We start from the raw sequence: 28,000 nt of genomic DNA, 5'->3' as shown, positions 1-28,000 counted from the left end.
TGCTGCATATGAGTGAGTTCCCCCCAGGAAACCCTTTCTCAGACGGCGCTGGAAGGAGCTTCTCAGGAGTCACAGAGGGCAGACAGACCTCCTTCACCACAACCATAGGTGGGTACAGGAGAACCTTTATCTTTCTTTGAAAGCGTCTGAGAAGGGCATCTAAGCAGAGGTTTCCCTGATAAGAGAGGTGGCATTGGTGATCTGTGGCTGGTTGCATGTGCTTTTATCATACAAAACAAAAGAAACATTTGCTGCTGCTTCTTTTTTTAGAAAAAAGTTAAGTCAGAAACTCTGAGGACAATTCCGCTAATGAAGACATTTGAAACGAGTGTTTCTCTCTCTCAGTGGGACTTTTAAGCACGTGCTGGTCTTGTGGTGGCAAGCATGACTGGTCCCCCTAGCTAAGCAGGGTCAGCCCTGGTTGGATATGAATGGGAGACTTGATGTGTGAGCACTGGAAGGGATTCCCCTAGGGGATGGAGCCGCTCTGGGAAGAGCAGAAGGTTCCAAGTTCCCTCCCTGCCTGGCATCTCCAGGACAGGACTGAGAGCGAATCCTGCCTGCAACCTTGAAGAAGCCGCTGCCAGTCTGTGTAGACAATACTGAGCTAGATTGACCTATGGTCTGACTCAGTATACAGCAGCTTCCTATGTTCCTATGAAGATTGTAACCTTACAGAAACTTACTGGAGACTAGTGTATTAGGTTAACTTTACCTTTGAGGGGAAAACCAATTAATAGGTTACTAGGGAGTAAGCCCATTAAAATCAGTGGCTGCCATCTCGACTACATTTAATGTACATTTATCTGTACAAGTTCCATTGAAAATAAAATAAAATTATAAGGCATGATGAATTTGTCCTTTTAATTTCAATGGGACTTCCTTGAGTAAATTTAAACAGGATATCAGCTGATGAGGTTTGCTTTTGAGTCAATATGCTTTTTGAGTCACTATGCACTGCCCAGAGCCTTTGGATGGGGCAGTATAGAAATGTAATTAGTTAGTTAGTTTGCATTGCAGGTCTCTCCCATGGAAATTAGCAGAATGCATGGAATAATTCTATGAGAAGACCTCAGTCCTGTGAGATCTTCTCAGTTGTTGACCCTCCTTAGTGTCTCATGCCTGGTGTAGTGTGTGGTGCCAGGCTGGGCCCTTAGGAGGACCTTCTCTGTGGCCGCCCCTCTTCTTTGAAACACCCTCCCCACCCCCGATTCATTCCTGTTGGACCGTATTCACCCATATGAATCTGCCAGGGCGCTCCGCTCATCATCTCAGGCCCTGCTCATGGCCCCGCCACTAACAGAGATCCGGTTGGCGGGGACTAGAGACGGGGCCTTTTCAGTTGTGGCCCCTCAGCTTTGGAACGCCCTCCCTGAAGAGCTTCGCCATGCTCCCTTCCCTCAGTGTTTTTAAAAAGCACCTTAAAACACACCTTTTAAAGGAGGCTTTTAAATGCTCCATTATTGTTTTGTTTTATCTGGTAGCTTCTTTAGCGTTTTATAACTTTTCAGTTTTAATTTGAACCTAATAATTGTGGTTTTTAATCTGACTTTTTTTTAAAGTTAATTTTATTGCTTTTATTGTATCTGTGTCTATCTTATTGTTGTGAGCCACCCCAGGCAGTAGAGCACTGGAGGGGCAGGGTATATATATATTAAATAAATAAATAAATAAATATTATGATGATAATTCAGCCCCCTCTTTAGTGGCTTTTAAGGCCCTTCTTAAGACCTACCTTTTCCACCAGGCTTTTGCCCTTTCCCTCCCCCAATTAGTGCTTTATTTTTTAAAAAATAAATAAATAGTGCTATTGTTATTGTCATTGTTATTCTTCACTGCCTATAGTCTTTGGAGGAGGCGGTAGACAATAATTTTTTAATAAATAAATAAATAAATAAAATATGCATCTTTATTCAGAAGCAAGGCTCACTAGCTGGCACAGAGAGCGAGGGAGCACCAGTACAGCAAGATGAGTAGTCTGGCAACATTTCCCAACCTGTGCACAAGTAACGGGAAATTTTTGACATCTCCCCTTTCCCCGGGAAGCCCTCGGTGCCACCCCAAAATATGTCGCAGCCCTCGGGGACATATTTTCAGGTGGCACAGAGGGCTTCCTGGGAAAGAGGGAGAAGTCAAAAATGGCCACTTCCCAGCTGCAGTTAATTGGGAAGTCCTGGTGCATCCTTGGTCTATATGTCAGCCACTGAGGTCCATAGAAGTTGTCGCCTAAGTGTGCGTAGGATTGCAGCACTAGAGTTTCTTAACAATGGCAAGATTAACCCAGTTCTCTGTAAAACTGATTAGAATGTCGCCTTAAAGAGAAGATTGGAATGTTGCAGTGAAGACTGTTTCACACATTAAGTGCAGGAGAAATCCAGGTTTGCTACTCACTCCTGGTGCCCTGAGAAATGGACCTGTACAAGATGCGTGTTTGCAAATGTGTTTTTATTGAATCCCAGAGTTTTAATGTACACTTAGCTACACATATTAGGGCAGCACTTAAAACAAAATCTAACCTGTAAAAGAAGCCCTGAATGTCATATTGCTATTGTGTTTTCATCATCTGCAGCAGATAAAGTCCGATCGCTCTTTCATTCACTAGCTCAGGGGTTCCCAAACTTAGATTTCACAGATTTCTTTGGACTACAACTCCCATCATCCCAGTGATGGGAGCTGTAGTCCAGCAACATCTGGGAACCCAGCGCTGGGAACCTCTGAACTAGTTCATTTAGTGTCCATCTCCCAAAATAATTCAAAAGGCTCTGGGAATGTCAGCACAAGGGTGGCTGAGGGCTTTCCTCATATGAACTTGGGATCACCCAGTGAAATGGTTTGGCAGTAATGTGGGGAGTGACATAAGAATGTATGTCTTCACGCAATGCGTAATTAAATCATGCCACGAGATGTGAGGATGACCGCTAGCTTAGATGACTTTAAAAAGGAATTGAGATCAGTTCATGGACCAGGATGCCTATTAGCCCATCAATGCCTATTAGCTGTGCAAATGAAATCGAACCTCCATATGCAGTGGCAGTATACCACAGAATATCTTTTGCTGGAATGATTAACCTTTATGTATTTTATTAAAGAAATTTTCCCACCTCTCCCACCTTTTGAACCCAAAAGACCTCACAAAGGAGCTTACAACGTAAAGTGTGTGTGTGTGTGTGTTTGTGTTTAAATCTTAAAACAAGATAAAAGCCTAAATTAGCAGCAAAGGCACTCATCGAAAGAGAGAAAAGCCACAGCAAATAAAATTATTGGAAGAAGGGCATTCCAGGGGAACTAGCTAAAACCACTAACCCAAAAGCCATACATTTTACCAGGGACAATCCCTATTTCCTGGAATCTGTCCCTAGTCAATCACTGTCCTACTGGGTCTCTATTTTGGCCTCTTAGGGATTTCTTCTTCTTCTTCAGACAAGTTCCTAGAATTGTCCTTCTTCAGGATTCAGCTCCCCTCCCGGAGTCTCCAGAAATTGTAAAGTGTTGGGTTGTTTTTTTACAGGCTTGTAAAGTGTTGTGTTTTAAATGTATTTTAATTGGTTTTAAATGGTTTTAATTGTTTTTGAATTGTTTTTATATTGTTTTTAGCACTGTGTTTTGAAGTGTGTGTTTTTATGTCTTCTTAAAGTAGTTGTACACTGCCCAGAGCTTTTGGATGGGGCAGTTTATAAATGTAATGAATGAATGAATGAATAAATAAATAAATAAATAAAATCGCCAGGCAAGTGGGTAGATGTCTCTAATGCACACCTGCCTGTCCATGGGTGCACAACCACCTAGAGATTGTTTTTAATGAAAGGTGGTATATAAATTTATCAATAAAATAAATAAACTGTAAGGGACTATGCACGGTGCAGCATATGGTGGAGGGAATCCAGTGGCCTTTGACCCCTGAAGCTGGGAATTGTGGGAGTTGTAGTCCTGCTGGGGAGATCAAGTTGAGAATCCCTGCAATAGGCAAGACTTGCAGCTGCTTGTGGTGCCAAAAGTGGAAGGGATAACACGTTGCCATCTGCACCCATATAAGCCTTCCCAGGCTCTGAGATCTGCCTCGCAGGCCCTGCTCTCTGGCTCACCACTGCCTCAGGTTTGATTGGCAGTGGCCAGGAGTGGGGACGTCTTGGCAGAAGAGCAGCATCCTAGTCCTACTACAGCTATAGGGACATAGGAAGCTGCCACATACTGAGTCAGACCTTTGGTCCATCTAGTTCAGTATTGTCTACCCAGACTGGCAGCGGCTTCTCCAAGGTTGCAGGCAGGAGTCTCTCTCAGCCCTCTCTTGGAGATGCTGCCTTACAACCTTCTGCTCTTCCCAAAGCAGCTCCATCCCGCTCAGGGGAATATCTTACAGTGCTCATATGTAGTCTCCCTTTCAAATGCAAGCCAGGGTGGACCCTACTTAGCAAAGGGGACAATTCATACCTGATACCACAAGACCAGCTCTCCATGACCTAGGGGGCTTTACACACAAGTCTTCTGCCCAGAATCTCCTAAGGGAAGGAGATATGTGTGTGTTCACACACCACCCAAACTTACCCCAAGTCCATTCAAGATCCTTGGACCTACTCCACACATAAGTCGGGCTTTGTGATGCAAATTCTAGCTTATCTCGAGGTATTTCCGGATTTTTAAAATGCTGCTTTTAAGCTACTTTTTCTGAAAACACTGGAGCAAGAGGGAAAGACATACTCTCTTCAGAAATGCAGATTTATCTCTGCAGGGAACTCCCCCCCCCTTCATTTGGCTGGGAAGGCAAACACTGACACCTGCCATGTAGACTTGCATCAAAACAAAACCCAAGAGCTGGAGGAGCTGCATCCCTCAATGCCACACGTGTACTTGGAAGTGGCTTTGCTCAACATTTAGCCCTAAGCCTGAAGCCAAGTGCGAATAACCTCCAGGAAAACCTAATCAAGATTATAAGTGATCTCATGAAAGCAGCTAGTGAAAACTTCTCTTCCAAAGCAGGCTAAGGGAAGAATGGCTAAGTTTATAATCTGGGGGCAAAGCACCTGAAATGGCATTGCAAGCAAGCCTGGTAGCAAAGCTAATATTGATCACCCACATTAATCCTAGATTTATTTATTTATTTATTTATTTATTATTCGATTTCTATACTGCCCTTCCAATAATGGCTCAGGGTGGTTTACACAGAGAAATAATACATAAATAAGATAAGAAAAGCCCTGTCCCCAAAAGGGCTCACATTCTAAAAAGAAACACAAGATAGACACCAGCAACAGCCACTGGAGGGATGCTGTGCTGGGGGTGGATCGGGCCAGTTACTCTCCCCCTGCTCAATAAAGAGAATCACCACATTAAAAGGTGCCTCTTTGCCAAGTCAGCAGTAGTAGTTCAAATGACTGTGTGAACAGGCCTTTGTCTGTCTCTCTGAAGTCTGTGCGTTCTCCCTATGCAAGTTTTCTTCCAGATGTCATAGAGAAAGACCACCAGACGGATGGGTGCATCCTTCATCCCTTGAACATCTGGATGCTGGACCTTCTTTGCAGCATCTTTGGATCTGCTCTCAGAGCCAAACAATCTGTGATTTGGGAGTTCCATGGCTGGAATGCCCAACTTTGTTTTCTTCTTCAAAAAACAGTCCTGGGGGAGGGGGAATTTGGACATTTCAGCACGAGTAACTCATCGGCACAGGTCATCATGGTCACTGTTTCCAGCCAATTGTTGGCCAGCCAAATGCGGGCTACTGCAGTGATTTCCTTGTTTAGGGTGGACATGGTAACTGTGGTCTTTGCTTGCTTCGTAGCAACATGGTTCTTTGACACATTTACAACTTGGTGTCTGAAGTGATTAAGCTGGCGGCTATATTTACAGTATTATTGCATGACTATCCTGCCTTTCTTCCAAAGACCTCAAGGCGGCATATGTAGGTTACCCTGGTAATCCCTCATCCGTCACTGGCCAGAGTTTAGCTTCAGAAAAATTCACTGCTTAGCTTCAGAAAAATTGCTGCAGCGTTATACAAGGACCATCAGAAAATGAGTTATGTCTTTTTTGGAAACTCAGCTCACTGAAAAAGACTGCAGAGCTATACTGATCATTCACCACTGGTATCCAACTCTTCTGCCTGCAGTGCAATATGCATAAATCCATTTGGGTGTGTTTCTGGGCCGAACTAAATTTCAGGGCCATTTCAAATGTGCCTGGTGCCTTCTGATCAAAAAGGCTCCCGATTCTTGGCTGGAGACAGATGATCCGTTTAAAGGATTAAAGCTGGTATGTTTAAGTCATCATTGCCTTTCATGGACATATTTTTTCTTCCCATGATCACGTTTTGCGGGATTTTGCAGCCCTGCACAAATCTGCAGAACCAGTTTGAGCAGCAGAGGTGATAGCGGGATGGAAAGTACAAGTGTAATTGAGGGACGGTGGCTCTGTCATTCCACTGACCACAACTACCTTCTGAAGAAACAAGCCTCTTCAGCTGAGGAATTTAAGAGCCACCCCCTGCCGCCACTGCCTCACCACCTCAGTCCTTTGAGGTTTCTTGACGTTCTCTCTTTGACTCCTTGAAAACATTCCTCAGGAATGTATGTAGCAGATGCAGCAAACCTAAAGTAAATATACTTGCTGGCAGATCCCTGCTGAGTCAAGCAATGAAATTTATGGTGCTAAGTCAACCATTCCCAAAAAGGGGTCTCAGCTGACCAGAACAAGAGCAGTTGACCATTTCCTTCCTTCCTTCCTTCCTTCTTCCCCTCCCTCTCCTTCCTTCCCTCCCTCCCTCTACTTCCTTCCTTCTTCCCTGCCTCTCCTCCCTCCCTTCCACAGTTGGATCAGCTGCTAGAAAAGAATAACAGAATCATCGTAGATCATTAAGGCAGAGGAGAGCTGGTCTTGTGGAAGCAAGCGTGACTTGTCCCCTTAGCTAAGCAGGGTCTGCCCTGGTTGCATATGAATGGGAGACTTGATGTGTAAGCACTGGAAGAGATTCCCCTCAGGGGATGGAGCTGGTCTGGGAAGAGCATCTAGGTTCCAAGTTCCCTCCCTGGCGGCATCTCTAAGATAGGACTGAGATAGGGTTCCTGCCAGCAACCTTGGAGAAGCCGCTGCCAGTTTGTGTGGACAATACTGAGCTAGAGGGACCTCTGGTCTGACTCAATACATGGCAGCTTCCTATGTTCCTAAGAGTTGGAAAGGACCTTGGAGGTCCAACCCTGAAGAAGCAAAGCCCGACCCACCCAGTTTTCCTTCCTTCTTCACTTCAGGGCAGGGGCTCCCAGCCTTCAGTCCGCCAATGTTGTTGTACTACAGCTCCCATTAGCCACAATGGCCTTTGGAATGATGGAAGTTGTGGTACAACAACATCTGGGTACCCAAGATGGGAAACCCCGCCTTAGATGAAGGAACAGCCTTCGTACTCTGGACTCCAGCTGCTGATTCCCACCTCCCTGTTATAGGACCTAAAGGACTCCATCCCAAGGAGGACCCACTCAAGAACTAGCATTTTTTTTAATTTCAAGATCTGGCAAGGTCAGTCCATTTCTGAGCACATTTCAGTGCTGGTGCTACACTTTAAAGTTCTGATTTCCCCCAAACGAGCCTGCCTGTATATGAAGACCTTCCTCGCTGGCCTTTGTTCAGTCTCACGGGTCTCAGATCTATAGCAGGCAGTGGCCAAAGAAAGGGGGCTGGTTCCCGGGACCGACAGCTGGCTAGAAGGGGCCTCCAGCCAGGCCCCGAGCCCAATGGACTTGTGTCCGCCCCTCTCCCCAGAAGCCCTGTGCATGCACCAGCTGCGCCCCTGTGTGTGATGTCACATGCAGGGGTTGTGGCCAGCATGGCTCATGTCCCAGCTGGCAATGAAGTGCCAGATGTGTTTTTCTTCATTCCCTCCCTCAGTGAAGGAGAGAATGAGGAGAACACACAGCCAACGATGAAGATGGCTGAGAGTGAGGCCAGCCAGAGGGAGGGGTGTGCCAGGCGCCTCCCAGGAGCTGGGAAGTTCGTGTTCTTCGAACATGTCTGCCCAATTATAGCTCTGTCCTTGGCCCAGGGTCTTTCTGGTGGTGGCCCCTCAGCCTTGGAATCCCCCCCCGGGCAGTTTGCTTTCCACCAAATTTTATTTATTTATTATTTAACATATTTATATACCGCCCAAAAGACAAGTCTCTGGGTCGTTTACAATAAAAACGACAAATAAAAAGGTTAAAACATCACAATAATTTAAAATTTAAAACAACGTAAAACTATTAAAAACCATCAAACTACTAAAATAGTATCTAATTAAAACATTATCTAATTTTATTTTTATGTCTTTATTTTTATGTATTCATCACATTTATATATGCCCAAACTTTCGTCTTTGACATCTTTTTGGTGCCTGGCTAAACCATTTGATGCCTGGCGAACCCATCCCCACCCCCAGCTTTTGACATTCTTTTTCTTTTTCTTTATTTCTCTCCTACTCTTGACTTCTGTGAGGCGGACTGCTCAACTGCATGCTATTGTCCACAGTTTTCTGTTCTATTGTTTATATGATTTGAATTATGTTGCAAGCTGCTCTGAGAACCTGATTGGACAGAAGAGTGGGAAACTGAATTATAGGTGCTAACTAATGAGCTGAGTGCCTACTCAGTAGGATCCAGGGACCAGAAATGGCTTATTCTGCACAATGTATTCAGCTGAGGCTAGGGACGTGGTGGGTGGGACAAGGCACTGAGATGCTGGCCCTTGAGCCCTGGAGAGCCAGCGTTCACTTGACCGGCCTCCTTCCTGCCGGCCTTTTTCTCATTTAAGTTCACGGGCCACCCACAGAATGTCAAGGCTATTTTTAGTGCTTTAAGGCCTGCAAACTTTTTTCTGCCGGTGAAAGCAGAAGGTGAAGGCAGCCATCTAAGGGATTCATTGTCAGTTTCACAACCTGAGTCATCGTCAGGCTTGATGTTGCATCAGAGATCCTTTTGATACCAAAGATGTGTGTCTGTCGTTACTGTTGCTCCCATCCTTCTACGTCAGGAAGTTGCACACCTTTTAAAAATCGTTCTTAAGTGGAAGCATATTTTCCGAAGTCCGTTTGGTGGCTACCCTTCCATTGCAGGGGCTTTTCCGTGGCAGCCCCCGGATCTTGAGGCCTGTTTGGCCCCCAACACGGATGGCTTCTCAGCACTTGGTTAAGACATGTTTGTTTTTCCGGATGTTCAAGCTCATTTGGTATTTATTTCCCCCCCTCCTTCCATTGAGTTTTGGTCCCTTGCTTTTTTTGTCTTGCTCCTTTAAATTGTTTAAATATTTGGTTTTTATGGTATTATGTTGGAGAGGAGAGCTGGTCTTGTGGTAGCAAGCATGATTTGTCCCCTTAGCTAAGCAGGGTCTGCCCTGGTTGAATATGAAAGGGAGACTAGAAGTGGGAGCACTTCAAGATCTTCCTCTCAGGGGATGAAGCCACTCTGGGAAGAGCAGAAGGTTTCAAATTCCCTCCCTGGCTTCTCCAAGATAGGACAAGATTTTTTTTTCTTTTTCTTCTTCTTTTTTTATAGGACAAGATTTTTTTATTGAACCAACAAACTACCAAAGCATACAGTACGTTGCCAAAGCACAATTATATACAAAGTGGTTGTTTGTACATGATATATCTACAAAAATTTATACACAAGGATTTGGAAACACACAAGTTATGAAGTATATGCAGGTAGTACTGATAGGGCTGAGAGAGATTCCTGCCTGAAACCTTGGAGAAGCTGCTGCCAGTCTGTGAAGATAATACTGAGCTAGATAGACCAATGGTCTGACTCAGTATATGGCAGTTTCCTATGTTTTTTAGCAGGGAGGAGAGCTGGTCTGCAGGGAGGAGAGCTGGCCTTGTGGTAGCAAGCATGACTTGTCCCCACAGCTAAGCAGGCTCTCCCTGGTTGCATATGAAGGAGAGACTTGATGTGTGAGCACTGCAAGATATTCCCCTCAGGGGATGAAGCCGCTCTGGGAAGAGCAGAAGGTTCCAAGTTCCCTCCCTGGCAGCATGTCCAAGATAGGGCTGAGAGAGATTCCTGCCTGCAACCTTGGAGAAGCCGCTGCCAGTCTGTGAAGACAATACTGAGCTAGATAGACCAATGGTCTGACTCAATATATGGCAGTTTCCTATGTTCCTATGTTGCTTCTGGCCATTGAACGCTTCCTTGGAGACCTATTTGAGGGCTGAAAGGTGGAACAGAAAATAAACATTAAAAATGCTGCTCTTATTATCCAGGGTTTTAAAACTGTTTTAAATGTTTTAATTGTTAATTGGTTTTATATTGTTTTTATCATTTATTCTATCTATCTATCTATCTATCTATCTATCTATCTATCTATTTAGAACATTTCTATACTACTCAAAACTGGCGTCACTGGGCAAGTTTTAACAGTTAATTGATTATAATTTTTTTTTTCATTGTAAACTGCCCTGAGCCATTTTTTGGATGGCTCAAATAAATCAATAATCTGCACACACACTCACACTCACCTTTCCAAAAAATTCACAGACACAAAACCAATTGCTTAACTTCTCTGGGGGTTAGTAAGACTGCAAGTATTCGTCAATAGGGGCCCAATTCAGCTGGTTCCCCACCCCCCGCCCAGTTTATACTGAACCAGGCTGAAAACCTGCAGAACTGAATTCCGAGTCCAGTAGATTTCTGCAGCCTGAATGAAGGTGAAATTTCAAAAATGTTTTTGGAATAACCAGTTCTCTTCTATGGGCCTGTTCCTCTAGCTTCGTATCACTAGCAGAAAACGTTTCCCCATGACTGACTGGTTTGATTTCTAACCGTGATTCCATTTTCCTCTCTACAGAGCCATGAAATTCTACCTCCTCTTCTTCCTGACAGTTCTGAAAGGTGTCATATCGACCTATCGGCCCTTTGACACATCGCCATGTGAAGTGGTAAGAGTTTGGGCAAACGCTAAACTCCTGTGATGAGTGCAATTCTGCAGAGGTGCATGGAAAGGTTGAAATCTGGCATCTGGTCCCCTGTTAACTGGGCAAAGAGGCACCTTTTAACATGGTGATTCTCTTTATTTAGCAGGGGGAGAGTAACTGGCCCTATCCACTAGGGGTGTGCAATTTGGATTTTTGGTGTTTCAATTCAGATCTGAATCAAAACACCCCTGATTTGTTTTTGGGTCTGAATCTGACCCATCCGAATCACCCCATATTCAATTCGGATCCAAATTAATCCGAATCCGAATCTGAATCTATTCGGATAAAAAAAACCGGGTGCCAGGGCCAAAAGAGTGGGGTGGGGTGGTAGTGCCTAATGGGTGGAGTCTATCACCCCAGTTGCAGAGGGATTGGGCAGAGGGCTGATGTTTTGTGTATTTTTGAAGTTTTAGTGTCTTTGGAGCAGATTTGGGGCATAAAGTGGGATCTGGGCAGAAGGGTGGGGTGGGGCGGTAGTTCCTAATGGGTGGAGGCTACCACCCCAATTGCAGAGGGATTGGGCAAAGGGCTGATTTTTGGTGAATTGTTGTTGGTGAATGTTTGGTGAATTGTGTACGCGTCTTTAAGTTTTTTCCTCATAAGGTATAATGGAGGGTGTATCGCTTCACGTTGTGGGGGAAAGGGGTGGCCTAGAGCAGTGTGGGGTTGGTGGTAGTGCAAGTTAGGGGCAAGGAAGTTACCAGAATTTTTTCAAAGCATTTGGGCAGAGGACTGATTTTTGGTGAATTGTTGAAGTTTATGCCTCTTTAAGGTTTTTCCTCATAAGGTATAATGGAGGTTTCAGCAGCCCCATAAGTGCGCTTGTGGGGTGCTGGGGTGGCCCAGAGCGAGTGGTGGTGTAGTGCACATAATCACCCCCATGGGTTTCTAACCCATGGGGTACAGGGTTCTGTTGTTTCTGAGGGTGTTCTGAGTGTGGATTCTATGATAGCAAATGAGATTTTCACTGAGACACCATGAATCCACTCTCATTCTACCAAAAAATTCTGGTAGCTTCCTTGCCCCTACCTTGCACTACCACCAACCCCACACCGCTCTAGGCTGCCCCTTTCCCCCCAACATGAAGCGATACACCCTCCATTATACCTTATGAGGAAAAACCTTAAAGACGCGCACACTTCAACAATTCACCAAAAACCAGCCCTCTGCCCAATCCCTCTGCAATTGGGGTGGTAGCCTGCACCCATTAGGCGCTACCACCCCGCCCCACTCTTTTGGCCCTGGGACCTGAAATTCAAGTAGACGTCAGATCAGACTTTTTGCATTGAAGTCAATGGGAGGCAAAAAGACGGGAAATTCAAATAGACATCATTGCTCAAAATGGAGCGGGGAGAAGAAGGCACTTATCGGCCACAAAATGGACAGCCGAAACAACAGATAATTCGGAGCCGAAACGGGGGTGATTCGTTTTGGCTCGTTTTGGCACAGCATCCCTTCAGTGGCTATTGCTGGTGTCATGTTTCTTTTTAGATTGTGAGCCCTTTGGGGACAGGGAGCCATCTTATTTATTTGTTCTTTCTCTGTGTAAACCGCTTTGGAAACTTTTGTTGAAAAACGCTATATAAATAGTTGTTGTTGTTGTTGTTGTCTTAATAATCTCAGGTTTCATCTGAGTTTCCTTCACGATTGTCCAGGTTGTCTACTTCACAGGGTTGTTGTGAGGAGAAACCTAAGGATGTAGTACACCGCTCTGGGCTCCTTGGAGGAAGAGCGGGATAGAAAATGTAATAAATAAATAAATAAATAAATAAATAAATAAATAAATAAACAAACAAACCTTGGAGAAGCCACTGCCAATCTGTGTAGACAATACTGAGCTAGATGGACCTATGGTCTGACTCAGTATATGGCAGCTTCCTATGTTCCCATAATCCCTGGCTATTGGACACTGTGGCTGGGAATTATGGGAGCTGTAGTCCAAAAACAACTGGGAGGCTGAAGTTGTGCAATCCCGCTAGAGAGCCATAATATACTATGATTATGTTTTCTGACACTTTGCTGAAAGTTCCAGTTTGGGGGAGCAGGGAAATATTTTCAGGGGAGCATATGTTCCTCTTTCTTGACTCTTAGAGTCATCTCTGCAGCCCATGTTTTGTGCGTTGCATTCTGGGATTTTCTTTTTTACCCAATTGTGGAAATTCTTTGGTTATTGAGGGTGGAGTTTTGGCTATAAAATCAAATGGCAGCACCAGCTTCTCCACTTGTGCACTAGCAAAGCACGGTGTGTTGAGGCATTTGAGGGGCAACTGTGCCTTTAAGAAAAGCTTCCTGGTTTCAGGTTTATTTTATTATTCCCTCCAGTACTATTTCACCATATAAGAAAGGAGAGGAAACAAAATGGAAGGAAATTTTTAGGCATGTATTTTATGCATGCATTTTAAAAATCTTTTTAATTAGATCTCTGTTTTTATTTTTTTTAGCTTAATATTTTAATTATGTAATTTTTATAGTCTTGTTTTAATTTTTCTATGTGAACTGCCTTGGGATGGTTTTAAGGAAAGGCGGTATGCAAATTTAACAATAAACAACAACAACAACAAATATTTATATACCAATTTTCAACAAAAGTTTCCAAAGTGGTTTACATAGAGAAATAAGAAATAAATAAGATGGATCCCTGTCCCCAAAGGACTCACAGTCTAAAAAGAAACACAAGACAGACACCAGCAACAGTCACTGGAGGTACTGTGCTGGGGGTGGATAGGGCCAGTTGCTCTCCCCCTGTGAAATAAAGAGAATCAACACGTTTAAAAGGTGCCTCTTTGCCCAGTTAGCAGGGGACCAGATGCCAGATTTCAACCTTTCCATGCATCTCTGCAGAACGGTACAGAATTAAAAATATAAAAATAAATCAGTCATTTCACACACTCAAACACACACACACACAAATGAACAAACATACCCTGGGGGGAGAGAAACTGACTAATGGAAAGGCAGTTAATTATTAATCCCCCAACTGCTCTAAGCAGGCACCTTAAATGGTGCAGTGGGGAAATGCTTGAATAACAAGCAGAAGGTTGCCAGTTTGAATCCTTACTGGTATGTTTCCCAAACTATGGGAAACATCTCTATCAGGCAGCAGCGATGTAGGGAGATGCTGAAAGGCATCCTCTCATACTGTGTGGGAAGAGGCAATGGCAAACCCCTCCTGTATTCTACCAAAGAAAACCACAAGGCTCTGTGGGCACCAGAGTCGAAATCGACTTGATGGCACACTTTGCCTTTTAACTGCTCTAAGCAGGAAACAATAAAAGGCTGGATACTCAGTACAGGAAGTCAGTATTCGTGATATGCGGCTGGCTGCCAATAAGTTTCAGGGCAAAGTACAAAGTACCCTGAATGGCTTAGGTCCGAGTTACCAGAGAGAGCACCTTTCTCTACAAGATCCCCACGGCTCCTTAAGATCATCAGGAGGGTTCCACCTTCGGGTTCCACCTGTTCATCTGGTGGTGACCTGGGATTGGGCCTTCTCTGTTGTCACGCCTACCTTGTGGAACACGCTCTCCCTGGAGAAAAGAGGATTATCTTCCTCGGAGGCCTTTAGGAGAGCCTTAAAGACCCACCTTTTTAGCCTGGCTTTTAATGATATCTAGTTTTAATTTTAACTGTAATCTGGTTTAAAATGTTTTGTTTTGTTTCATTTGAACTGTGTTATTATGTGTGTTCGATTTTAACGTAAACCACCCTGAGCCACTTTAGGAAGGGAGGTATATAAATTATGTCATTAATAAATGAATATAGCACAGCCTTGTAATTAAGCCCCCCACGCCCACACACAGAGCCACCGACAAAACAAATGAACTTTTTTTTTTTTTGGCTGTGCTTTTGTGGGCACATGCGTGGTTACAATGGAGCTTGGGTGGACAGCCACCCTCACTCCACTGCCACCCTGAGACATTCTGGGGCTGTCAGAGAATCAGCCCCCCCCCCCCGCCCCACGCTCCACTGGCATCTCCAGGGGCTGCCGAAGGGGCTCGTCCCCTCCACTCGCTCCCTCCTCAGGCTGCCAGAACATCGGAAGCTGCCTTCTACCCTGTCAGACCATTGATTCTCTATGCTTGTAGGTGGGAGTCTTTCTCAGCCCTATCTGGAGATGCTGCCAGGCAGGGAGCTTGGAACCTTCTGCATGCAAGCATGGAGGTGCTCTCCCCAGAGTGGCCCCATCCACGGCCGCAGCATCCATTGGACAAGGAGAGGAGAGCTGGTCTTGTGGTAGCAAGCATGACTTGTCCCCTTAGCTAAGCAAGGTTTGCCCTGGGTGCATATGAATGGGAGACTTGATGTGTGAGCACTGCATGATCTTCCCCTCAGGGGATGGAGCTGCTCTGGGAAGAGCAGAACATTTTAAGTGCCCTCCCTGGCTTCTCCAAGGTAGAGCTGAGAGAGACTCCTGTCTGCAACCTGAAGAAGCCGCTGCCAGTCTGTGAAGACAATACTGAGCTAGATAGACCAATAGTCTGACTCAGTATATGGCAGCTTCCTATGTTCCTATGTTCCTCTGACATTTGTCCCCAGACCAGAGGGTCACGGGGCCCACAAGGTTTGGGGTGCGCCTTGCCACCTTCGCCCTTTTCGTGCCAGGCACTTGTGCCCTGCAGCTGGGGCGTGGGCACGATTTCCATATGCAATGGGAAGAGAATAAATGTGCTGTGGCTGGGCTTCTTTTCTCTGCCGCCCCCTCATGCTTCCTCCTCCCAGAGGACCACTCCTCGCCGCCCTTGATGCTCCTGGCTGCCACAGCCAGGCTGCCTGGCCCCAATCTTCTGCCGCCACCCCAGAGGAGGGTCGCAGACTCTGGCGGCCTCACACCCGACCTGGCTCCACATCGTTGAGACGGTGCTGCTGCTGGTCATGGTGGTGGCCACCTGCCTGCAAAAACTAGCAGAGGAGAAGGCTTGGGTGGGTTAGGTTGCCCCACCCCCTTACGTCTGATGCCAGACACAGAGGGTGTGGCTTAGGGTGCTGGGGCATTTGCGCACTTTGCTTGCGTCATGGAGGCCCCCTAGCTGCAATTTGCCCCCCCCCCCCCCCGCAGCTGCAGGGAAGCTCGCTACGCCCCTAAGGAGAATATTTTACAGCTCTCATACATGTAGTCTCCCATCCAAATGTAAACCAGGGCAGGTCCTGCTTAGGAAAGGGGACAATTCTTGCTTGCTACCATGAGACTAGCTCTCCTCACCCACCTGCTCTCTCTCCTCTCACCTGTGGCCACTACTGGGTGGAGCAGCCACAGGTTTCCTCTGCTGCTCTCAGCTGATGCTTCATTCAAGCACTGGCTGGGTGCTTTTTTTCTCTGCCTCCCTCCGAGAAGAAAAAGAAAGTACCCAAACAGTGCTTGAACAAAGCACCGACTGGGAGTGGCAGAAAGGCAGTGTGGCCCATCTTGCCAATAGTAGCCACGCCCTCTGCATATTACATCATGCAGAGGGGCGTGGCCAGCACACACTCATGCATGCACACAAGACAATGGTAAGGAGAAGGGGGCCATGGGAAAGAGCTTGTCCCATGGCCACTGGAAAGTTCCCTATGCCCCTTCTTGTAGGCAGTGGCAGATAGCTCCTGCTGCTGCCAGTTGCCTTTTAAAACAACAACAACAACTCTGGAATGAGGAAGGAAATGGCCTTCCAAAGTAGTGGGCAGCTCAAGACTTCTGTGCACCTGTGGCAGTTTGTTAAATGCTGCCTTCCTTGTGTGCACCCTCCTCTTCCTCCCCCTTTAGAAGACAGGGGGCCGGAGGGCATCTTTCCACCTTGCCGGTGCCCCAACAATCCGCTGCCTGAGGCCACTGCCTCACCCTGCCTCATGGAAGAGCCGCCCCCACTGCAGTGGGATGCGAGATCATGTCCTGCCTCACTTTAGAGCAAAAAAGGTGGTGATTTGAAGTGCTGCTGAATCCACCACAGAGATGTGCTGAAGAAAGGTGGGGTTTTTTGGGGGGGGGGGAAGAGGGAAGCGCCATTGCTTAGGGCTGCCCAGAGGGAGGGGCCACTGGGGCAATCGGCTTGGGGCTCCCACAAAGCAATTCCCGCCCGCTTCAGTTCACGGTCCCCCAACTGTGTACACATGTGTGAGCCTTCTTAGAGGGGCCCTCAACATCACATCTGCCCCAGGCCCCATAAATTCTCTGGGCGGCCCTGCACCATCACTCACCTGGGCCCTAAATGACTTAGGCCCTGGGTACTTTAGGGACCGCCTGCTCCCAGCTGAGTCTGCTCACCTGACAAGACTGGCTGGGAGGGCTCGGCTCTGCGTGCCAACGCCTTCTGAGGCCCATTGGTCCAGCACGCAGGACAGGGCCTTCTCAGCTGTTGCCCCCAGCCTGTGGAACTCGCTCTCAGCTGAGACCCATATGGCTCCCTCTCTCCCAGCCTTTTAGGAGGGAAGTGAGGACTGCCCTTTTTATCCAGGCTTTTGGCCGATGACCTGCCCTTTGCTCTTTTTAAACTTTTAGCGGTGCTGGTTCTGTTTATATGTTTGTGTTGAATTGTTTTTATCTTGTCATTAACCACCCTGGGGTCTTAGGATGAAGGGTGGTATAGAAATCTAGAAATCTAGAAATCAATCAATCAATCAATCAATCCAATCCAATCCAATCCAATCCAATCCAATCCAATAAATAAATAAATTAATTAATTAATTAATTAATGCCGAGATCACCAATGGCAACTGGTCATGGCCAGTATAGCTCTGTGGCAATGGAGTCTCCGTTTGAATTCCACTTCCAGCTAAGTGCAGATAAGCAATGCCTCAAGCGTGATAACTGGCTTCAGCGTGGAAGCGACCGGAGTCTAAGGGAACCGCCTTCCCCGCCAGCTGTGCCATTTGGATGCAGACTCTCCTCTGTCTGACATGCTGGCAGCTCAACTCTTCCGCTGGAGATGAGCACACAGCTTGCATGACTCACAGGCACGAGTGAGCGGGGTGACGTCCCGCTTCTCCCAAACAGCCCTGCTCTGCTTGTGTTCACTCCGCTTATTCACAGCTGTTCTGGGGAGGGTTTCGTCATCCAGAAGAAATAGGACTCGGATCACAGAAAAAAAAAAGGATTCATATCCTTGACATTTGTCAAGCCACTCTTGGGGTGTCCAAGAAGGCTGTGGACAGATTCTGAAAGATCAGGTTTCATGCTGCGCATCATGACATTTTGAGGATGGTTTCCTCATGAGGAGAGAGCGTTGTTGGTGCTTTCTCTCCTTGACGTTTTGTGGATACTTTGAGCAGATGGGACACCTGGAAGCTCACAGCCCAGGACACCTCCAAATTATGTGGGCTCCCAGCTCTTGCTGAATGACAACTCTTAGCAGCAGCAACATTGCCAGGGCAGTGAGGCCACAGAGGGCATGGGTGTGGAAAGGAGGGAGGTATTCAGGTGGCACAGTGGGGAAATGCTTGACTAACAAGCAGAAGGCTGCCGGTTCGAATCCCCACTGGTATGTTTCCCAGGCTATGGGAAACACCTATATCGGGCAGCAGCGATCTAAGAAGAGGCTGAAAGGCATCATCTCATACTGTGTGGGAGGAGGCAATGGTCAACCCCTCTTGTATTCTACCAAAGACAACCACAGGGCTCTATAGTCGCCAGGAGTCAACAACAACTCAACGGCACTCTTTACTTTATCGAGGAAGAGATTTGCTCCTCAGAACCCAGCAGATCCAATGATACTATACATTCCAAAAATGCATGAGAAAAGAAAGCCATTAACCTTGACTGCATTGTAAATCATAGAATGATATAGTAAGTGAGATATACTAAATAACTTCCAATCAAAAAAGAACTATATAGCCCGTAATATGTGTACCATTGGATCTGTTGGGTTGGGATTGGCATTCTTCGTTTCAGATCCTTCCACACGAACTGTGTAGAGTTTTGTTGCTGCCATTGTGTGTCAAGGTGAGGCCCACCATGAACTGTTGCTGTCGGCTAATGATCCCAGCTCTCATGCATAAGGTCCAGAGGTTGTGTCCCCAGGATGACCTGCTGCCAGGAGAGAACTGTAATTTAGTGGCATAGCATCTGCTTGCATGCAGAAGATCCCAGGTTCAATCCCTGAATAGCTCCAGGGAGTTATTCGCACATGGCTTCATGCTTCGGGGTAAATGTTGAGTGAAGCCACCTCGAATCACACTCACGGCATTGAGGGAAGCAGCCCCGCTCCTCTGCTCTCGGATTTTGTTTTGAAACAAGTTCACATGGCAGGCTCCGGGTTTTCCTTCTAGCCAGTGGGGGGTGGGGGAGAGAGAGCTACCTAAAGAGCGATATCTGCATTTCTAAAGAGAACATCCCTCTTATCGGGTTAATGATTCTACATCAGTGCCTCTCCCTATTTGTACTGGTGTTTTCAGAAAAAGTAGTTTAAAACCAGCATTTTAAAAATCTGGAAATACATCGAGATAAGCTAGAACAGGGATTCTCAATGTGTGGGTCCCCAGATGTAATTGGACTTCAACTCCCATAATTCCCAACCAAAGGCCATTGGGGCTGGGGATTATGGGAGCTGAAGTCCAATAACATCTGGGGACCCACATGTTGAGAAACCCTGAGCTAGAATTTGCAGCACAAAACCCGATTTGTGTTTGGTGCTAGGTGGCCAGATTTGGCTTTTAAAAAGCCAAATTCTGGCTTATGGCCCATTTGACCCACAAGTATACCCCTTAGGTTCTGGCAACTCTGGTGTGGTGTCGATCCAAGAATCTCGAAGGGACTTCAGGGTAAGTTTGGCTGGTGTGTGAAAACACACACTCTCTTCTGAAGTACATTCGGGGTAGAAGCCCTGTGTGTAAAGCCTCCTGGTAGGACTGGGAGAAACTCCTGCCTAGAACTTTGAAGAACCTGCTGCTAGTCCGTGTCGACAAGACTGAACTAGATGGACCAAGGCTCTGACTCATTATAAAGCAGCTTCCTCAGCAACCCATTATTTCTATGTCATCTTAGTGGGGCCCACACATGTAGAAGGGAGCCTCTAGAACACGTTCTTGAGGGCTCCATCAGAGAAGCAAAAAAGAGGGACTCACTGCTCACTGCTTTCTGTATGAGGCCCAACTTATTTTTGGAAAAACTCGTTTCCGTTTTTCTTCGAGGGTCCCGTCAGACCCAGAGCTGGCCTTGCATGCCGAGTTGCCTGTGGGAAGAACTGGAACAAGATTAGCCATCAAAGGAGCATGAGTGTTGATCAGTAATGTCCCCTTTCGTGACATCCAGTGCATGACGTTACCCCAGAAGCTTCTTGTGGCTCTTCCTGCAGTTCCCGTGAATAGCACACATCCTGTTTTCTTTCTATTCCATAAGGAATACCCTTAATAGGACCTAGTCACTCCGCCAAAACACAAGGAAGAATATTAGCTTTGCAATAGCAAAGACACAGAGGAACAGAGGCCTGGACGCATTGGAAGACGTTCAAAGAGATGTCTGGGCAGGAAGAGAAGAAGAGGGATGAAAGAGAGACCCCCCCTTGATAAGGAAAGCACCAGACATGTTTCACTTGGACATGATGACAGCCCTTATACAGGCCTCCACTAATTGGAGGGATGCAATCAAGGAGAACATATGTGGGAACAACAGATACTGCTCAGGTCCCAGAAAAATTAAAGGAAGCCACACTAGTCTATTGGGGCGGGGGATCCAAATGCCACAATAAGGTAATACTTTTATTAGGACCAGCTATAAGCTATCATCCTAATAGCTTGTAGTACCTTTTAAAGTGGCGGTTCCCTTATATTTAGCAGGAGGAGAGCAACTGGCCCTATCCACCCCCAACACAGCATCCCTCCAGTGGCTGTTGCTGGTGTCTGCCTTATGCTTCTTTTAGATTGTGAGCCCTTTTGGGTCAGGGAACCATTTTATGTATGTATCATTTATTTATCCATGTAAACTGCCTTGTTCACTTTGGTTGAAGCACTGTATATACATTGGGTTACCAAACAAAGAACAGGGGGTTCAGTTCTCCAGACTGGATATTAAGCAGACCAACAAGAAGTGGGAGTATAAAAATGTGTACATCAGACGTTCCCAACCTGTGGTTGCCTCGATGTTGCTGAACTACAACTCCCATCATCCCCAGCTACAATTTACTGTAACTAGGGATTATGGGAGCTGTAGTTCAGCAGCACCTGGAGAACCAGAGGTTGTGGAGAGACCAAAAGGACAATTTTCATGCAATGCTGAAATGGAGGTCTGACGTTTTTCTGAAGAACAAAGCATTCGGGTTTGAAATAGGGTCATTTCGATTCAATTACAAAAAACTTTGTTTTTAATTTTCTCATTTTGATGTGTGTACAAAATGTCCAAAAATGCCATTTCCAACACAAAACGTTTTGTGGCCAAATCGAAAAGCACAAGCCTAGTTGGGAAACCCTGTGTACATGATGCAGAACATGATGCATCCTGGGTCATGAGATGTGGTTGGGCTACAGATCCCATAATCCCCAGCCACAATGGCCTGCTCTTGGGATTCTTGGGGATTTTTGCACCCCACTCCACAGGGAACAGGGACCCCTGTCATATCAGGTAGCTCTTCTCACCCGACATAGTTTAAGCCACTTCTCTGCTTTCTGCCTCTCCCCACTTTGGGGATTATGGACCAGCAGAGCAATCTGCTTTTCATGCAGGGGATTCCAAATTCAGTCCCCTGGCATTTCCAGGTGGGGCTGGGAAAGACTCTTGTCTGGAACCCTGGAGATCTACTGCCAGTCAAAGTAGACAATACTGAGCTTAATGGACCAAGGGTGCAATTCAGGAGAAGGCAGCTTCTTGTATTGGAGGATGAAATATAAAGTCTGGGGAGGGGCTGGAACTCAGTGGTTAAGCATCTGCTTGGAAGGCTCCCGGTTCAGTCCTGGTATATCCAGGTAGGTCTGAGAGAGACTCTCTGGAAATTTGCAGATGACATTAAGGGTAGTGAAATCCAAAAGAGATTGTGAGGAGCTCCAAAAGGATCTCTCCAAACTGGGTGAGTGGGTGACAAAATGGCAAATGAGTTTCAATGTGAGCAAGTGTAAAGCGATGTATGATTGGTTGACTGATTGATTGATTGATTAAGTGGCGTCAAGTCGGTGTTGACTCTTAGCGATAGATAGATACTCTCCAGGAAGATCTGTCTTCAGCTTGGCCTTTGAGGTCTCTCAGTGGTGCATTCATTGCTGTCGTCATCAAGTCCATCTACCCTGCTGCTGGTTGTCCTCTTCGTCTCTTTCCTTCAACTTTTCCCACCACAATGGACTTCTCAGGGGAGCTGGGTTTTCGCATAATGTGTCCGAAGTATGCTAGTTTGAGCCTGGTCATTTGCACCTCGAGTGAAAATTCTGGATTGATTTGTTCTAGGCTCCATTGGTTTGTTTTCCTGGCTGTATGCTCAAAAGTCTTCTCCAGCACCAAAGTTTAAAAGTGATGTATATTGGGGCAAAACCAAAACGCAACTTCACATGTACACTGATGGGGTCTGAGCTGATGGGGTCTGAGCTGACGGTAAATGAACAGGAGAGACTGACCCACCACCTTTGGTCATGTGAACAGCTTGTTGAATGTGTTGACTCCGTGCACGGCTGCTGTGAAAAGGGCAAATTCCATGCTAGGGGTCATTAGGAAGGCAATTGAAAATAAAAAGGCTAATATTATACTGCCCTGTTACAAATATTTGGTGCGGCCACATTTAGAGGACTGCATACAGCTCTGACGTCCATATCTTAAGGAGGATATTGTAGAACTTGGAAAGGTGAGAAGAGGGCAACCAAGATGGTCAGGGCTGGAGCATAAGAACATAAACATAAGAAAAGCCCTGCTGGATCAGGCCCAAGTCCTATCCAGTCCAGTAGCCTATTTCACACAGTGGCCCACCTGATGCCTCTGAGAAGCCCACAGGCAAGAGCTGAGCACCTTCCTTATGAGGCAAGGCTACAGCATCTTGGGGTTGTTGGTTTTTTGTTTGGAAAATATACAACTACGAGGAGATATGATAGAGGTGTACGAAGTACACATGGCATGGAAAAAGTAGACAGAGTGAAATTTTTCTCCTTCTCTCAAAACACTAAAACCAGGGGTCATCCCAAGAAATTGACAGTTGGGAAATTTAGGACAAACAAAAGGAAGTACTTTTCACACAGCACATAATTCATCTATGGAATTTTCTGTCACTAGCTTGGATGGCTTTACAAGGGACTTAGATGAATTAATGGAGGGCAGGTCTATCAATGGCTAGTCTGGTGGCTAATGGCTATAGGCCACCTCCAGCCTCAGAGGCAGGATGCCGCTAATACCTGTTGCAGGGGAGCAACAGCAAGAGAGAGGGCATGCCCTCAACTCCTGCCTGTGGGCTTCTCAGAGGCATCTGGTGGGCCACTTTGTGAAACAGGTTGCTGGACAAGATAGGTCTTGGGCCTGATCCAGTACCGCTGTTCTTAACCCTGGAGAGCTGCTGCCACTCAGAGTACACAGTACTGAGTTAGGCAGACCAATGCCCTGACTCATTATAAGGTAGCTTCCTATTTACCTTTTCCTCGGTCTTTTCCACTCCACTTTGGCTATTAATCCATAATGGTATTATTATTTGCATTGCTGTTAGTACTGATGTTTTTAATCTTGTCAATCACCTTGCTGATCTATTTTTGTGGTGGTGGTGGTGGTGGTGGTGAGAGTAACCCAGGATAAAAATATAAATAAATGAAAATTAAAACACCATAGCTAAATAGAATCTCCATGTTCAAGAGCAGTATAACTCTCAGCACCATATTCTGGAGACACACAACGGCAAAGAGTTGTCACCTTCACCTCTTGTTTGTGAGCTCGGCTCCCTGGAAGAATTTGCTGGTCGTTTGGGGAAACAGGGCCTGACAGTCAGACTGTTACCCATGAGTAGTCCCATTGAAATTAGTGGGACAATTTAATCATGACTTAAAAGTAAAGTGCCGTCAAGTCGGTGTCGACTCTTGGCAACCACAGAGCCCCGTGGTTGTCTTTGGTAGAATACAGGAGGGGTTGACCACTGCCTCCTCCCACGCAGTATGAGCTGATGCCTTTCAGCATCTTCCTATATCGCTGCTGCCTGATATAGGTGTTCCCCATACTCTGGGGAACATACCAGTGGGGATTTGAACCGGCAATCTCTCGCTCCCTGGGCAAGTAACTTCCCCACTGTGCCATTAGGTGGCTTAATCATGACTTACTTCTTATTAATTTCAATAGGACTGCTCATGAATAATTCGTCTGGCTGTCAGCTAGTATGTTGGACCAGATGGACTTTGGGTCCGATCTAGCAAGCCCATTCCTATGTTACTGGAAAGAGTTTTCAAATGTTGCATGGGGTAGATAAATATGATGTCACCCTGCCATGTTCCTTCACTCTTTGCGTCCTGCGTGTAATGAGAAAGTCATAACTAGTATTCTTTTCTGTCTCTCCTTCCTATAGAAAAACATGGAGGCCTTATGTCGTGGGAAGGGCTTCCAACAGATACCTTCAGTGCTTCACCTCAATGTGCATAAAATTGACCTTTCCGAAAACAAGCTTCAAAACATCACCAAGAGGTTCCTGACCACCTACACCTCTGTCCGGCATTTGGACTTCAGCTCCAACAGGATTGGCTTCATTGAGCCTGGCGTCTTTGCAGGGATGTGGCATTTGGCAGAGATCAGCTTCGCCAACAACCAGCTCTACCGCATGGCTCACCACAACCTGTGGCTGGGATCCTTACCCCAGGTGAGAAGGCTGGACTTGTCTCTCAACAGCCTCTACAGTGGGATGGCTGAACATTTCCTCCACCAAGCACCAGCGCTGCAGCACCTTTCCCTGGCAGAGAACAGCATCCTAGAAATATCACGGAGGACATTCCAGGGGTCTCCAAGACTGGTGGAGGTGAACCTGCACAACAACATGATCATGGAGATAGAGGAAGGCGCTTTTGAAACTCTCCTGCACCTCTCCAAACTCAACCTCTCTAGGAACTCACTCACCTGCATCGCTGGTTTCAACCTAAGGCAGCTGCGAAGCCTTGACCTCAGCCGGAACAGCATTGAGACCTTCCATTCCGTCGAATCCGAGGAAGAGTTCGACCTGATTTGGTTGGACTTGAGTGAGAACAAGCTGCTTCGCTTCCCAGTTCTCCCTCGAGAAAACAAACTAGCCTACCTGAACTTATCGAAGAACATAATGCAGTTTGTTATGGTGGAAACTCCTAGCGAAGATGTGGAATATGGCTGGGAAGACGCTCCTCTCCATCTTCAGGTCCAGAGTCCCAAGAGCAATGCAAGCGCTCCATCCTTACCCCGGCTGATTTCTTTGGACCTGAGCTACAACAATATCCAATCTATCCCAAGCCATTTCTTTGCTTCTATGTCCAGCCTTCAGTTTCTGAACCTCAGCAAAAATTGCCTCGAGACTTTTGTGGGGAGCCCTGAGTTGGTCTTCCTGGCTGTTCTGGACCTCAGTTCCAATTTGCTTCAGAATCTGGAATTGGACGCTGGGACTCTGATCTACCTGCAAGAGCTCTACCTTCAGGGCAACCGCCTGCAAACACTACAGTCAGATATCTTTGCAAAGCTTCTGCATCTCAGGCTGCTTAACCTCAGAAGCAACAACCTCAGTCTTTGCAGCTTGTATTCGGGGCTAGCCAAGCAGAGGCTGTTGGGTGAGGAAAATGGTTGTGTCTCTTTTGTTGACCTGCCCAAACTGCAGTATTTGTATCTGTCGGACAACAGCCTGAAGAAGCTCCCGATGTATGGATTCTACAAGACTCAGCTCAAAGAACTGGATCTCTCTATGAACTGGGGACTTCGCATAGAGGCGAAAGCTTTGTTCGGATTGGAGACGTCTCTTGAATATTTGGATTTGCACAGCAACGGCATGACAGCTTTAAACATCGACTTGCCTCTTTTCCCACGGCTCAAATATCTCAATCTGTCAGACAACCGGCTCAGTTGGCTGCCTGCTTGGTCTGTGGACTGTTGCGCCCTGCAAGTGCTGGATCTGAGGAATAACAGCTTCAGCAATCTGAACAGCAGCGAGATTCCGGCCTTGGAGAAAAACCTCCGGAATCTGCACCTGTCTGGGAACCCGCTCAGTTGCTGTGGGAATATCTGGCTGTCTCACATGATCCACCGAGCCACTGTGGAGATCCCCAACCTGGACACCATCAAATGCCAGCATGTTAAGAGTCATGGGTATAAAGAAGAAATGGACGTGACCGACGTCAGGCCTGAGGACTGCAAAAAAGAGGGCCTGGAGAACTTGGGCTTCCTGATTTTGCTTGTAGTCCTGGTGCTGTCGCTGATTGTCATCGGAGTGGGTGTCTTTTGTTGCAGGCACAAGTTTGGGCGTCACTTTAAGGCATAGAGTGGACCGTGAGGACGTTGACGTGTACATCCCACCACTTGGTTTCCCATGATCACTCATTGGTGGATGGCCTGCAATTGAATAGGTGACCTGGCTCCCCTGAAAATCATGGCGAAGGTGATATGAATGTTCCATCCATGGTGGTCGAGCTATGAAGGCCTGTTCACATATCCATGAGAACATAAAAGCCTAGCTGGATCAGCCCTAAGGCCTACCTAGTCCAGCATCCTCCCTCCCACGGTTGCTGCCCTGCAACTGGGATTCGGGGGCATCCTGCCTCTGAATATGGAGGTAACCTATAGCCATCAGGATGAGTAGCCACTGACAGACTTATCCTCCATGAACTTGTTGAAGCCCCACTTAAAGCTATCCAAGCTGGTGGCTATCACCACATCCTGTGGCAGAGAATTCCATAGATTCTAGTCCAAGAGCACATGTATGCGAAAGAGCCAAAGGACTGTCGTTCAGGGTCCTCAGCTACTAAAGGGAACTCTGTAGGATGAGGCTCTCCAGTTGTTGATGGACTACTATCACCCTCACTCAGAGGTGCACCTAGGTCATTTTGGAGCCTGGACCTAAAGGCCTTTGAAGACCCCCCTCTCCTGGAAATTAAGCATCATCATGCACCGCCTGGTGACCACACCACCCAGGACAGACTAAAGAGGATTTGAGGGCCCCCAGGGGCTGTGGAGGCCCTGGACTTTGGCCCCAAAGTCCAGGGGTAAGAGCACCTCTGCACTCTGAAATCTGAAATTTATTGCAGCAGCGGTGATGGGAGTTGTAGTCCATCAGCACCTGGAGAGCCTCAAGGTGGCAAGCCCTGCCATAGGGTCTACCCCATTGTTTCCTCACAAGTGGTTTATCCAGTTTGAGACCTGGGGTGCCATGTGTTTGATCAGCTCCCAGAACAGACAGGGATCTTCCTTGCAACTGCAGGGTCACCTGGTTAATATTAGCCGTTTTCAATCATTATGTTGTACCTGTGTTCAGATGTCTATACACATGTACATATTTTTGAGTGAATGATTACCTGCATTAGTTCTAAAAGTGAGCCTAGGTACAGGCCCCCTAAATACAGGACATGGGAAGTGTATGGCTGTACCTGTGCGCAACATAACATGTGAAAAGCTGTACCTGTGTACATATCTGTAGTTGTGTACCCTGTACACAGATTGTACAAATGGTGAAAATAGTGTGAATAGGACTATTCCCTCCTCGTCTCCCAACCTCCCTTTTGTCCTATCAGTCAAAGCACAGAAATAGGTCCATAGACCCATTCACATGTTACATTCAACACTCGAGCAACGAGTGTACAGTGCACACAGGCCCAGATCTGTACACAGGTACAGTCATCCACACGTTATGCTGAGTGCAGGTACCAGTAGTACACTTCCTGTCTGTTCCATGCGTTTGAAGGGCCTGTATCCAGGTTGACTTTTAAAATGAACCCAAGTACAGTCATTCACACAAACACGTGTACGAGTATACAGACATCTGCCCATATACTGGCAGAGAGGGAGATCGTCACTGTATCGGATATCCTCACACTGAAGGGTAAAGACTCAAGGATACATCCAACATGGTGCTTGATTATTACTAATTTTTAGTGTGTACACCGATCTGTCTCATATTACCCGGGTATACTCCTCCAGCTCCAGTTTGGGAATCACTGACTTACCTTCTCACTACCGAGTGACTTGGCGGCTTCTAGCCTAATCCTGCGGGCAGGAACAGTGCA

General features: G+C 46.6%; 1 protein-coding gene across 1 annotated transcript; it reads left to right on the top strand.

The window, feature by feature from the left end:
* Positions 1 to 28,000, top strand: LRRC32 (leucine rich repeat containing 32). The gene is made up of 3 exons (XM_053310503.1): positions 1 to 108; positions 10,798 to 10,888; positions 24,343 to 28,000. The coding sequence occupies exons 2-3, from the start codon at positions 10,802 to 10,804 to the stop codon at positions 26,260 to 26,262; spliced, it is 2,007 nt and encodes a 668-aa protein (XP_053166478.1). The 5' UTR covers positions 1 to 108; positions 10,798 to 10,801; the 3' UTR covers positions 26,263 to 28,000.

The sequence above is a fragment of the Hemicordylus capensis genome, chromosome 3 (genome assembly GCF_027244095.1).
Source record: "Hemicordylus capensis ecotype Gifberg chromosome 3, rHemCap1.1.pri, whole genome shotgun sequence".
Taxonomy (NCBI): Eukaryota; Metazoa; Chordata; class Lepidosauria; order Squamata; family Cordylidae; genus Hemicordylus; species Hemicordylus capensis.
The sequence above is the reverse complement of the archived record's forward strand: the minus strand, read 5'-3'. Positions and strand labels throughout refer to the sequence as shown.